This window comes from Lampris incognitus, chromosome 3 (assembly GCF_029633865.1).
Source record: "Lampris incognitus isolate fLamInc1 chromosome 3, fLamInc1.hap2, whole genome shotgun sequence".
Taxonomy (NCBI): domain Eukaryota; kingdom Metazoa; phylum Chordata; class Actinopteri; order Lampriformes; family Lampridae; genus Lampris; species Lampris incognitus.
The window spans coordinates 68,824,101-68,837,479 of record NC_079213.1 but is presented as its reverse complement, the minus strand read 5'-3'; the positions used below and the strand labels follow the sequence as shown (position 1 = coordinate 68,837,479).

The window sequence follows — 13,379 nt, the reverse complement described above, 5'->3', positions numbered from 1 at the left end:
ACAGGCCATTTCCCGCCATGCTTACCGATCACGTCGTCGTAACGCATCCGGGTTGAGGGGAACTGCACACCTGTTGCATAATGATCACATGATCTATTAATTAATAACAGCGCTCGTGAAACCAGCGTACGCTGGTGGGAATGGGCGACGGGTTGCGTGTTTGTTTAGCGTCCAGAAAAATGTGTACGTGTCGTATTGCTGTTGACCGATCCCAGCTATAATGGGTGACTGTACTAAGGGTTGTTGTTCTCCCCTTTCCCTCCACAGCGCCCCCATGCCATACTTGGTAGGAGTCCACCTTAGTCTACTGGAGGTACGGTATGTCTGTTGTTGTTTTTTGTTTGTTTGTCATTTCATTTATTATAGTGCGTAGCTATTTGTGCCCAATTCTGGGTGCAAGTTTGTGTGTGTGTGTGTGTGTGTGTGTGTGTGTGTGTGTGTGTGTGTGTGTGTGTGTGTGTGTGTGTATGTGTGTGTCTTCAAATCAAGTTAGTTCGTTCCATTGGTACGCTCGCAAATGACACAAGGAAGTGTGTGCGGCGTTTTAAGGAGCCCAACCTAATTATTGGGGGGGGGGGTTGTCGTATGGTGTCGATAAGCATTTTCCCCTCCTGCGTGGACGAGCCGCGGACGCTACTGACCTCCTGCGTGGACGAGCCGCGGACGCTACTGCGCCTTTAAATCCAGTATTAAAGCGTTTGGCATTTTGATGATAAAATATTTTCTTTGACATTTCCAGTACTGTGAACCAAATCAGAAAAATATATCTTGACAGTGACCCCCCCCACCCCAGTGATCCCCACCCCAGTGATCCCCCCTTCTCGTCCCTCTGAACGGCTGTGCTGCAACCACAAGTGAAGTACAGAAGACAGAAAGAGAAGGGCTTCTGCAAACAAAGAGCTTTTCCGCTTCATCGTTGGAAGTGTGTGTGTGTGTGTGTGTGTGTGTGTGTGTGGAGGGCATTACCAGTGCTTTGTGTGTTTGTGTTTGGCTGTAAACGTGCAATTGTGTGTGTGTGTGTGTGTGTGTGTGTGTGTGTGTGTGTGTGTGTGTGATATTTGCCTGACAGTAGAAGCAGTGGCAGTATTTATCACACTGCATCGGTGACAGTCCCCCTTTCCGCCACTACATAATTAGTCCAGATCAGCATGTGAGCCTCCGCAGCACAGGCTGTCACAAAAGTGACAAACTAGAAATTCACACACTCCCGTTCTGTCCCTACCCCCCAACCGCACACACACACACACACACAACACACCTGCCTGCACCCTGCAACACACTGAAATAAAATGTTGTTTGTAGCCATCAGGATACACACTGCACCGCACACCGGCGGCGTTGATGCACCAGGTTACGGCGCTGTAGAGAAAAAAATGCACACGCAGGATGTTTCCTCTGCACGCCGGGTGTGTGTGTGCGTGTGTGTGTGTGTTGCACGTATGTCATAGTGAAGACGTTGTTATACTCTCGTCCCGCGTGGTGTTCGTCATTGTCGGCGGTGAAGGCGCGCGACGGCTGCTGTGGTTTGAAACGTGACCGCTCTCGTTTTCTCCCGGCTGGCGCTTCCGGGGTGGCCGCGAGGTTGCATGCTGAGAAACACCTGAGCGAAGATGGCGGCACTAGTACGAACGTTCGAGCGAGGAAACGTTGCCTTAATTGAATGTCTAAGGAACAGACCCCGGAGTTGTTTTTAGTACTGTTAAGGGGGCAATGTAACGGTCACGGATGAATAGGCTGGCTTAGCCCATAGCTAACGAGTCGGACCCTTTAGTTGACTGGTTAACGTAGTCGCCCGTGGTGCAGGAGATACGGGTTCGCGTCCCGGATGCGGCGTCCCGAGCTGCCCCCCCCCCTGAATTCGCTACAATATTGTACGTGAAGCGCTGAATTAAAATGATGGTATTGTAATTCGTTGAGGTAGTCGCTTTGTTGTTACTCTGCTCAGGATTTAAAAATGGCTCGAAACAGATTGTATTGTGTTGCAGTCTGGTTTTTTTAAACACAACCTGCCATTTTTCTTTTAATTTCAGATATTTTTGCATTAAAAGAAAAACTAATCTTGCAGCCTTTCATCCAACGCCAATACGTCCTAATATCTCTAAGCAGGTTTTGACCGAGAATTGTAAAAAATGTGCTGTGTTTTACCACTGCTGTTGCCTCTTCTGTTGCTCTGGCTTTCTGTACAGCTGTGGTGTGTGTGTGTGTGTGTGTGTGTGTGTGTGTGTGTGTGAGGCGAAGGTTTAATCGCAGTGGCTTTGTTTGCACCCCGAGTCTACACAATGCTGTGTCCTTCTCACTACAGAGTGCGCGTAGCCGGTCACTGGAGGATGTGGTCATTTTGAACGTGGACACCAACACGCTGGAGAGCCCCTCCAATGACCTGCAGAACCTGCCCAGTGATGTGGTGAGTCTCTTTTCTCCCTCCGTCCCTCTCACACACACACACACAAACAAGCATATGTGTGTGTGTGTTTGAGATATATATATATACATACACATGGGCATGCTTTCCAGATCTTGTTTTTTTTTTGTCTCATTACGCATCAAAAACCTTTTTCTTCTTTTCACACCGACTCTCACTTGCACACACACACACACACACACACACACCCTCTTGCAATTTCATTCATTCACATTCTCTTTCACTCACTCACACACACACACAGACACACACAAGCAGATAAACACATATACATACTGACTTCCAGTACAGAAACTTGTTAAACCAGAACTCTGTCCTGGTCCCCACATCATTAAGGACTGCAGTAGTGGCTCCTCATACTGCAGCTGCCTAAAGTAAACTCCTGTACTCCCGTCTCATGGCACGAAGCTTGAAGGCGAGTGCATCCCCACCTCCCCACCACCACCATCAGAGGCTTTTGGGAAAACGTGTGACTCTCTTCCCTTCATCTCCATCCATTCTAATCATTATTTCACCACGTCTTGCAGTTCTGCCTGCCCACTGGCACGTTTCTGTGAGCGAGGGATAGGAGGAGGGGACGAGGCGAAGAAGAGAAAAGAAAAGACAGAGACGGCTGATTTTCTGGGGGGGGGGGAAGAAGGGGGCCAATTACCAGTGTGGGCAGCAAAGCCACCTGCCAGCACATCGTCTCTTTAATTAATGGAGCGCTGATGCCGGTCAGTGCAACAGGAAGCATCGCCGCAGTGTCGGGGTCACACACACACACACACACACACACACTCACACACACACGTACACACACACACAGTACGACACACGTGTGCTTGTCATCCCTGTCTTTGTAGAGGCAGGAATCTGTTTGTTTAGCTGTTCTCCAGGGGTGTGTGTATTAAAGCTCCTCTGTGAGGCATCGAGGCCCTGCTGGGACTGCAGACACGGCCAGATCTGCTGACAGCATATTCTAGAACCCTACTGCCCGTCGGACACGGGCCCTCCTTACAATAGGTGATGAATCCGGTTTATTACCGAACGCTGACCCTCCTTGGGAGTATATAGTCACATCCCACAGCCTGCGAGTGTGCAGACCCGCTCATGCAATCATGTTGCTCTGGTGTAGCACTGGGCAGCCTACCGTGGGTGTCTACTGTCCCCGTGACCACTCGCTATATACCGTAGACCTTCCTCATTTGCATAGCTTCCTTCTTCACCGCCGACCTACCTCATCGCCTGCCACGTTCTCACAACGCCTGTCTTGTCTGCTTTGCCCGTCTCTGCGCAGCATCGACAGGGTGGTGGTTCTCCTCATCCTGGCTGCGTTGCGTCTCGTGCCCGGCTCCCCAGCTGCCCGCGTCTCCTCTCTCTCACCGCTCGCTTGCTCTGCTGCGCCGGGGGACTCCGAGTCCCAAATTAAATCGCAAACCGAGTTTGTCATGAAAAAGGGAAGCGGGGCTTTTGAGCGGCGACGGAGGCAGAGAGAAAAAGCCTTTGTCTTTGCCGCGCGATAAATTAAGTGGCAGGCTCCGAGCCTCCCTGCTTTGATCCCGCCCGCTCGCCATTTTTCCCTGACTAATGACAGAACACGCTCTTCATATCATGTCAGATTACACCACCTGAAACGGGAAACGTCACCGCCGTTAATATATTTATCGTAACAAATTGTTGTTGTTATATTCCCGCTCACGTTGTTCACCTGTTATCTCCTCACCCGGGGTAGGGAGATTAATAAGGACGAGAGCGGGTACTAATTGAGAGGAATTGCGGGTCCCTTGTTAGTTTGCTTGTTAGCGATGAGGACGTGCCACATGGCATTTGATGTTTGTGTTTACACACAAGGTGACGTTTGAGGCATGGCTCACGTTGTCAGACAAGAGGCCTGGAGCCTTAATTAATGCTGGAGCGGGGTTTTCCCGCCCGCCCGGGCTGGGCCGCCGTGCACCGCTTCCTCGCCGTTTTTGAAACCACCTCTTATTTCTGCCGGTAAGCCTGGCCATTTACCGTGCGGCGTTCTTGCTCGGCGTGGAAAGTGCGGCGCGGAGGCCTGCGCCGTGGCTGTTTATCGACGCTGAAGTAAAGAAGTGGCGGCGCTCTTTCTGAATATAAAGCTCAAATCGCAAACAAAAGGTAAAGGCCAGAGGCAATATTTCTATGTGTTTGAAGTAAGTCCTACTAAGAGGGGGTGGGTGAGGAGGAGGGGTGTGGGGGGGGCACTCTGATATTGATTTAAGTGAACCTTAAGAGATCCATCTAATTGTGGCGGTGGAGGCCGTGGGTACGGGGCACATGTGGACTTGGTTACAAGGCCAGGCTGACCAGTGGCCTCGCTTTAAGCGGGTTCAGAGTTCACAGTTGTCCCGAATTAGCCGTCCCTCTTTCAGACGGCACCCCTACGCCGGCTCCATCAGTGCCCGCCCCTTAATGGCCTCCCCCCGCCCCCCCCCCCAATTTCACACATAATATTTTAGATTTATTGACTATTAGAAATGCTACCATGCCAGTAGCGGTTCCGTTTAGCAAAAAAAGGGGGGATCTACATGTAAAGAGAGTAATTGGTAAAGGGGTCAGAAGAGGATGTGGAAATCTTCTGACAATTATTCTTAACATTTGTTTTTATTAAAGACGCCAGGGCGGACGAAGTTGAGGGTTCGGTGTTAATTGTGTTTTTGTTCTGAATTTGTCTGCTTGGTTGTCATTTGGCCGCAGTTTTTATAAATGTTCGCGTAAATCTTTTTGTTTGTTTTTTTTCTTATGGTGGAATTTTATTTTTATATTTTTATTTTTATCCCGTTTGGCTGATTGAATGTCAGCTAATTGAAAGTCGGGGCGTCCCGTTTTGAAAATATTTTATTTCGGAGGAAAGGCTCCTCTATGGAGAACACGGAGACCTGCCTCTCTGTCGCCAAGCAGACGAACGAATTCACGTTTCTACAGTTTTGCCATTTTCCTTCCTTGCGTGATCTGTTGGGCCCCCTTTTCAGTTTGGCTGACTTCCTGTACGGTAGTTCGAGTATTGGCGACAAATATTTCAAGATCGTCTTCCTGACGGATTTTATCCGTTTACTCGCCATACTAATCTCAGAGGGACTATGTGTGTGTGTGTGTGTGTGTGTGTGTGTGTGTGTGACTAAAATCAGTGTGTTGACAAGCGCGCCAAAAAGAGATATTCGATAAAAAGAAAAAAGAAACAGTGGGTTTTCTCCAGGAGATCAAGGTGTTCTCGTTTCTTGTTCTAAGAATCACACTTCCTTTCCCCACGTAGAGATTGTGCTGATAAAGTTATAATTGGCTTTTGGTTAGTGGCGCTGTTTACCTCGCTAGTCATTAAAAGTATCCAAGAATAGCAAATTAGGAGTCTGTTAATTCTGAAAACAAACTCCGTGCAACCGAATCTGAATTTTTTTTTGTTTTTTTGTTTTTCATCTCGGTTGATCTCAAACCGACGACTGAAGGAGCATTTTCATTTATTATTCTGTCTGTGGCACCTATTCAAGGTGAGCCGCTACAATGTGGCATGCTTTCTTTCTTTCCAGATGCACTCGCTCAGATCACAGCCTAATTCCTCCTATACTCCTCCTCCCCGCCTCTCGCTACTTTGCTGACACGGTGTACCCATACATTTCCTAGGCTTCTTACATTTGATCATTTGTATTCCCAATCAAGGTGGGGGGTGGTGGGGTGGTGGTGGTGGTGGGGATTTACAGAGTGCACTCCTACTTCCTGTATCTCAATCCCGCGTTTGGAAGTTTACAAATGAACGAGGGGGTTGAGGTTGTGCGTGCGCGCCTCTCCTGAGATCACCTGGCACACTTAATCAAACATCGCAGTTTTAATTTGGGGTTCAGCTCCCGACGCGCTCGGAAAACAACGTCTACATCATCGCGTGCTGCAGAGTACACACGAGATCAGCAAAGTGCCACATTTCACACTCGCGCGCACACACAGACACACACAGTCAGCAAGGAATGTTCATCCATCACATGCCCACAAGTTTAGGAGGAAACTCTTGCTACTCACCGGTTCCTGCTTCATCCGCCAGCCTTGTCCAAATGCCAGCTGCGGCCCGAGTGTGCTTCATATCGCCCGGTCTGTCCCCGCTGCGGAGGGAGCCACCTACAGTAAAGCCCCGGCGCTGTAATAACTACTGTAGACGGTACCTCGGCGGCGGTGCTGTGGTGAGCTGTAGTGGGCTGTGCCGCCTTATATACCACACCAAAAAGCAACTCTGTGTCCAAGAAAATAAACTAACTAGGCTTCTTCTTCTTCTTCCTCCCCCTCTTCTTCTTCTCCTCTAACTAACCAACCTTCTTCTTCTCTAACTCACCAATCTTCCTCTTCATCAAAACATTGCTATTGTTGTTATTGTCATTTTATTTTTGGTGAACATCTGTGATGCTAATAATACAAGAGCCCGGGATTGTTTATTTAGAGCCTTCCTCTAAAGGTGGACTCTCCATTTTTTTTTTACATGAACTGTGCATCTCATCACACCAGCCCTTCATTAACTACTGTTGGGTTTAAATGTTAACCCTTCTTTATTTTTTTTATTTTTTTCACCCACGTAGTCGTTCTGCGAGGGGTTCACTTTGGATTAGGAGTCAAAAAGGAAGAGGCAGTAGCGCCCACTGTGTCGGTTATTGAAGTGAGAGATGACATTTAGCTGCAGTTAATTATGTATGCAAAACTCAGTGCTCATGCCGCTCAACCGCTATAAGAGGTCAGCTTGACGAAGTAACCTCTTACCGGGGAGAATCTCACTGCAATGAAATAGCCCCATTAAAACACACACACACACACACCCCGTTTTCTCTCCTCCTCTTTCATTCTGCGTGGTGACTGTGTAGTGTTGCATCTGCTGCACAGCGGTTTGGTTGAGGCGAGGAGGTTCAGCGTGTCCCCATACTTGTCTCGCTTGTTGTTCACCCGTCCTTCCTTCGTGGATGAATATTTTCCTCCCACCCCTTCTGATGCTTATTTTCTATTCACTGGCGTGATTATTGCTATGCAACCGAAGTTTAATGGTGTGTGTGTGTCTGTGTGTTATTAGGGGGTTAAATGCGAGGGGGTTAAATTACATTTGGCCCCGCCCACGTTAACTGAAATAATATCCTTGTGATTGTTTAGTTTAAACTCTGAAAACGGTGGCTGACTGTTAATTCAAATTCAGCGAGGGATTGCCTTTTATGGATGCTAAGAGGTGTGTGTGTGTGTGTGTGTGTGTGTGTGTGTGTGTGTGTGTGTGTGTGTGTGTGTGCGTGTGTGCGCGTGCGCGTGAGAGAATATGTTTGGAGGGGCACACAGACCCGTGTACATGTATTGTGTATACGTGCATAGGAGTATGTGCACATGTTTGTGTCTTTGTTCAGTTCTGTGTGTGTGTGTGTGTGCATGTGCGTGTGTGTGTACAGTTCAGACTACAGCACATCAAAAGAAACGGGGAGATTTTCATAACTATTTCTTTTTCTTTGTAGTTCTTTAATTGCGTCCCCATGGCTTTCTTTCCCTGGACAGAATCTAAAACAAAACATTCTTTTTTTGTGAGTAGAAAACCCCGGCTTATTTATTTATTTATTTTACCACACATGAGTATCAGAGTCTTTATTCTGGAGCTCTGCGTGCACCCGGGCTCAATATGTCTAATGCGGTGTAGCGGTATTAGCTTTCATTCACCCTTTTATTTCGTTTTCCAAATTTCCAAGTACGGTTTTCTCAGCCGGAATTTCTCCTTTTTCATCGCTTTTCTGCACGTGCCCAAGTGTCTGTTTTCGTCGGCTGTGTGTTCACATTGCCAGGCGAAGCCTTGGCATTGCGCCACGGCAGCCGACGGGCGTCCGTATCGCTGCCTCGTATAGGCGGTAGACGGTGGAAAGCAGCACTTGCCATCAAGGTTTCAGTATTTTTGTCAAATCTACCTTCAGAAAATACGTTGTGGAGATGCTCCAGATCTGTGTGTGTGTGTGTGTGTGTGGGGGGGGTGCTAATCAAGTCAAGTCAGTTTTTGGTGGTCACATGGTATGAGCACATACAAGAAATCTGACTTGGCACATTGCTCAGTTACACATACAGGCAAGTCAATTTTATTTGTATAGCCCAATATCTCAAATTACAGATTTGCCTCAGGGGGCTTTACAACTACACAACATCCTGTCCTTAGACCCTCGCGTCGGGTAAGGAACATGTCCCTAAAAAAAAAAACCTTTAACAGGGAGAAAAAATAGGAAGAAACCTCAGGGAGAGCAACAGGGGAGGGATCCCCCCCCCCCCCAATACACACAGCATCCTATACACAGCAGCATAAGAGAAATATAACTAAGAGCTAAGTATAAGGTTAAGATATCTTTTTAAAAGTAGAAATAAGAGCTAAGTATAAGGTTAAGATATCTTTTTAAAAGTAGAACTCCATCCATCCATTTTCCGAGTAGAAATAAAAAGTAAAAATATGTAAAGTTAATTGCATATATATAGTATCCACCTGTAGCGCTGTTTATCCTTGTGGTTTTTTTGCACAAACGATGCAGATGTAAGTCCTCTACCTGAGAGAGAGAGACACACACACACACACACACACACACACACACACACACACACACAGATTGCCTGGTGTCACCTGTATTGGTGGCTTCCCTTAGAGTCAGCAGGGATCATCATTGCACCTGTTAATTACCATCTCCAGCTGGAGAATTAAATAGAGATCTGTTCTATTTCCGACCTTTGACCTCGTGCTCTTTATGTGACTCACTTTAAACCTGCTTGGGGGGGTGGTGGCTGGGCCGGGCCTTAATGAGGCCCCGTGCCTGCCCTCTGTGGGCTGCACGCCTCGGACGGCTTGCTTTCATCCCCGACTATCCTCCCTTGATGTAAATTGAAAAGATCACAGCTACAGGGGAAAGACCTGTACTGGAAAGGCCTCTCTGCATAGATTATGAATATCATAACTCAACAGTTTTTTTTTTTTTTTGCTATTCTCTACCCCCCCCCCCACCCCACCCCGCCACCCCATGCACACTCACACTACTAACCCCCCCCCCCTTTCCGTTTCCCCGTACAATGCTATAGTTCTAATTGGACCCAATGGGGGAGTCTCTACCTTTGATCTTGTCACCGCCGCTGTGACTTTACACTAAAAAATGTCACCGTCAAATAGGGTTATCACCTGTAGCGCCTGGCCTTCCTCTGATGCCGCTACGCATCTTGTTAGCTTCCCTGAAACTGTAATAGTTAATTAGTGTGACAGAGCCATTACCACCAAGGCACACCTGATGACTGCGGTGTGCGTGCCGTATTCGAAAAGTTAATTGCTAAAATGAGGTTTACCTTTCCGGCTTCTGTCTGATTGGCTTGTCAGCGGCGCTTGTACCGCTGCCGCACGGAAGACTCCGCTATTTGTCGTACACTACGACCAATTTTGTTTATTATACAAACTAATAATTAATTTCCGCTCCTAAGATGATTTTTTTTTTCATCGCGTTATATTTTACTCAGGAATAAAGGAAACCTTTGAACTTGATGCTTACCGCCATTCTCTCCCCCCCACACACACACATTGAGAAACAAAGCACAAGTGAGCGTGTCCCCGCCTCATTAAAAAGTGTTCACCACTGCGGCACTCTTGCCTTTCAAAACTGTTGTACAGAACTCTACATGCAGAGTAAACTCAGCTATCCCCTATCCTCTGACAGTCTTTGGGGTATGCCTCCCCCACTTAGACTGACATTGTGTTCGCTTTGATTCTCTCTGAGAAAAAAAAGACAGTTTAATGATTTGCAAGGGTGGAAAAAAAAATCACTGAAAACGCACATAAACATGAAATATTAATTTCAGAAAAGGCTCCACATAAACATAAAAGCATTTAGCACAATGAGCGAATATGGAGATGACACTTGTTAATTTAACCGTGATAAACTTTCCGTTTGATGCCTGTGAGCATTTGCAATGGCAGCATGGGGACACGGTGGAGAGTGAGAAGGCCCAGGGGACGGGAATCGGCGCCGCTCGTTTTGTATCTGTCCCAGTTTGAGTGCCTTCTCTCTCTCTCTCTCTCTCTCTCTCTCTCTCTCTCTCTCTCTCTCTCTCTCTCTCTGCTTGTCCCCTGAATGAGCTGTGCTAACACTTTGCTTCTCCTCCCTGAAGTTTCCTAGCTAGGCTAATAGCAGACACCAGACTGTAGTTCCTCCTCATGCTACATCGGCACCGTAGGATTCTATTTTTGGCCTCCTTTCATAGAAATAAATATGATCAAAAATTAACCCGGGATTATAGAAGGTCTTTCTCAACTGTAGACACAAGCTCAGCTTTTATCCCTGTTCCCTCTTCCCCACCACACTTGCACTGTGCCTAGCAGTGACAGTAATAGCACTCCTACTAATAGTAATAATACTGCTACTGTATATTATGTAACCAATTACCTGTTCCCTAACGAAGCTCTGTCTAGCAATTTATGCCAAAAAAACAAAACAAAACAAACGGTAACACTTTCTATGAAGCTTGCATCTTTTTTATATTCATATGTGTCGCTTATTTTATATTGTATTTTAAGCTTGTGCAGCACTTTGGTTCAACTGTGGTTGTTTTAAATGTGCTATATAAATAAGCTTGACTTGACCTGCATCTATAATGCCCTATAAGCATCTATAACGCCCTATAAGTGTAGCTATAAGTCATTGTAAGATTCATTGTAACCATGTATACGCCCTCACAACACCTCATAACCACCTTTATGATACACTGTCAAGTTAAAACGGATTTTTGCATTATAAATGTCATCATTAGCCTGTTTATCTGTCATATGTCATAATGCATCATAGCCAACTTATTTTGCTGAAGGTTTGTAGAGTTGCATAATGAGACTTCAGTGCTGTTTCAGTCTTCAGCCATAGCCGTTATTCTTGTAATACACATTATAGGAAAGTATGGCCGTTATAGATGCTTATAGGGCGTTATAGATGCTTGTAGGGCATTATAGATGCAAGCTTCATAGAAAGTGTATTTTCACGTCAACCTGCATTTCCTCACTTTCGTGGAAAACAGATTTGTTTGTGGTGGTTGGGGGTCATAGGTGGCACAGTGGTGCAGGGGTTAGCGCGGTCGCCTCACAGCATGAATGTCCTGGGTTCGAGCCCCGGGGTAGTCCAACCTTGGGGGTCGCCCCAGGTCGTCCTCTGTGTGGAGTTTGCATGTTCTCCCCGTATCTGCGTGGGTTTCCTCCGGGTGCTCCAGTTTCCCCCACAGTCCAAAGACACATGAATCGGCTGCACTAAATTGTCCCAAGGTGGGTGGGTGGGTGTGTGTGTGTGTGTGTGTGTGTGTGTGTGTGTGTGTGTGTGTGTGTGTGTGTGTGTGTATGTGTGTGTGGGGCCCTGTGATGGCCTGGCAGCCTGTCCAGGGTGTCTCCCTGCCTGCCGCCCAATGACTGTTGGGATAGGCTCCAGCATCCCCATGACCCTGAGAGCAGGATAAGCGGTTTGGATAATGGGTGGATGGATGTACATTACACAGATCTTTTCCAGAACTCCAAGCATAATTAATGTACACAGACGATGTACAGAGGGGCGCATTGCAGACACCAGACAGTGATAACTGACAAAATGAAACTATATAATTGGGCGGGTAGGCGGCTGAGGGGCAGCCGACATGGCCCCGAGATGCATCGCTGTAGCCAGTCCCACAGTGAGTGTATTCAGGCAGCAGATTGATGTAGCAAATAGGTCGGCCGGTATTCAATTTAGACCCTCAGGTTTCGGCCCAGATGAAAGTAAGAATTTGCCCTGTGTGTATGTGCCCTGGAGCAAGTTGCTGAGGTACTACCAGTTCCTGTGCTGTTGTGTGGGAGCCAAACTTGCACTGAGACTGCTGTTATTTATTTATTTATTTATTTATTTATATACATATTTATTTGGCAGTGGCCTTATGAAAATGTATGTGTTTGCCCCGGTGCAACTTTATAAATACTAATTTAAGAAAAAAGCAGGAAAAGGAAATTTCAGCAGAAAATTAAAAAAAACTAAAATCTTAATTCTCTGGACTCAAGTTTTTATGGAGTAACTGCAGTATTATGTTGACTTCTTCCATTTTTTTAGCGTTTAACGTAACATAACTGGCAGGCTACACACCAAGAAAACAATAAAATCATTTTTTTATTGATCGAGGAGGTATAACAATAGGTAATGATGGTGTTCACTTAGAATTACCTCTAAACCTTCGTTGCCATCAGAAATACAGTGGGCCGCATCACTGTAACTTGGCCCCATCGCTCTGCACAAACCAATCAGATCCTTCTGTTGACAAGATAGTCTACATTTCTCACAGAGAGCAGCCGCAGCGTGCTCTCCCTCCCCCCTCCCTCATTTATTTTCTTTTGCTTTCTCTCTCGCTCTCTCGCCATCCCTCTTTCTGCATCTCAACTGCAGCAGAGTCAGACAACTGCAGGGTGGATGAGGAGAGCCTCTTAACTTCCTTGCCAGACTCCCCAGGGCTTACTGGCCAGGGCGACTCCTTTGTTATCCTAAAAATGAGCGTAAGACCTCCCGCTCCTCCGCTCTCGCCTGGAGTCCTAGTGGGGGATCTACGAGAGGGCAATAATTAAAGGCATTTTATGTCAAGAGTCCCTTTCTAAAGGGAGTACAGGGGAGCCAATGGAACCGGGGGAAAGGGGGCGGGGAGATACATAGACAGGTGGAAAGTAAAAAGTGGAGGGAGAGGAGGCAAAAGCAAGGAGGTGATGGAAAGGCGAGCAAAGGTGGCAACACGGAGAGGGGGTGAGAAAAGGGGGGCAGTCCTTTCCCTCTCCACCACCCCCACCACCTCTTGTCAATTAGCAAAGCAGCAGGTGCTTTCAGTAGCACAACAGATAAGCTTGGAGGGGAAACCAAAGCTTTCCCTTTCTTAAGCTCTTTTTTTTAAGATGACCTGCAAATGTGATACTTCACACCCAGAATGGGTTTGCAGTTTCTTCCACCAATTTCAG

General features: G+C 46.9%; 1 protein-coding gene across 1 annotated transcript in view; it reads left to right on the top strand.

Annotated features, from left to right (window-relative positions):
- Positions 1 to 13,379, top strand: part of LOC130109802 (DENN domain-containing protein 1B-like) — a 67,502-nt gene that overhangs the window by 25,396 nt on the left and 28,727 nt on the right. Inside the window, 2 exon segments of the mRNA XM_056276777.1 lie at positions 268 to 313; positions 2,303 to 2,404. Coding sequence (XP_056132752.1) covers positions 268 to 313; positions 2,303 to 2,404 — 148 coding nt within the window.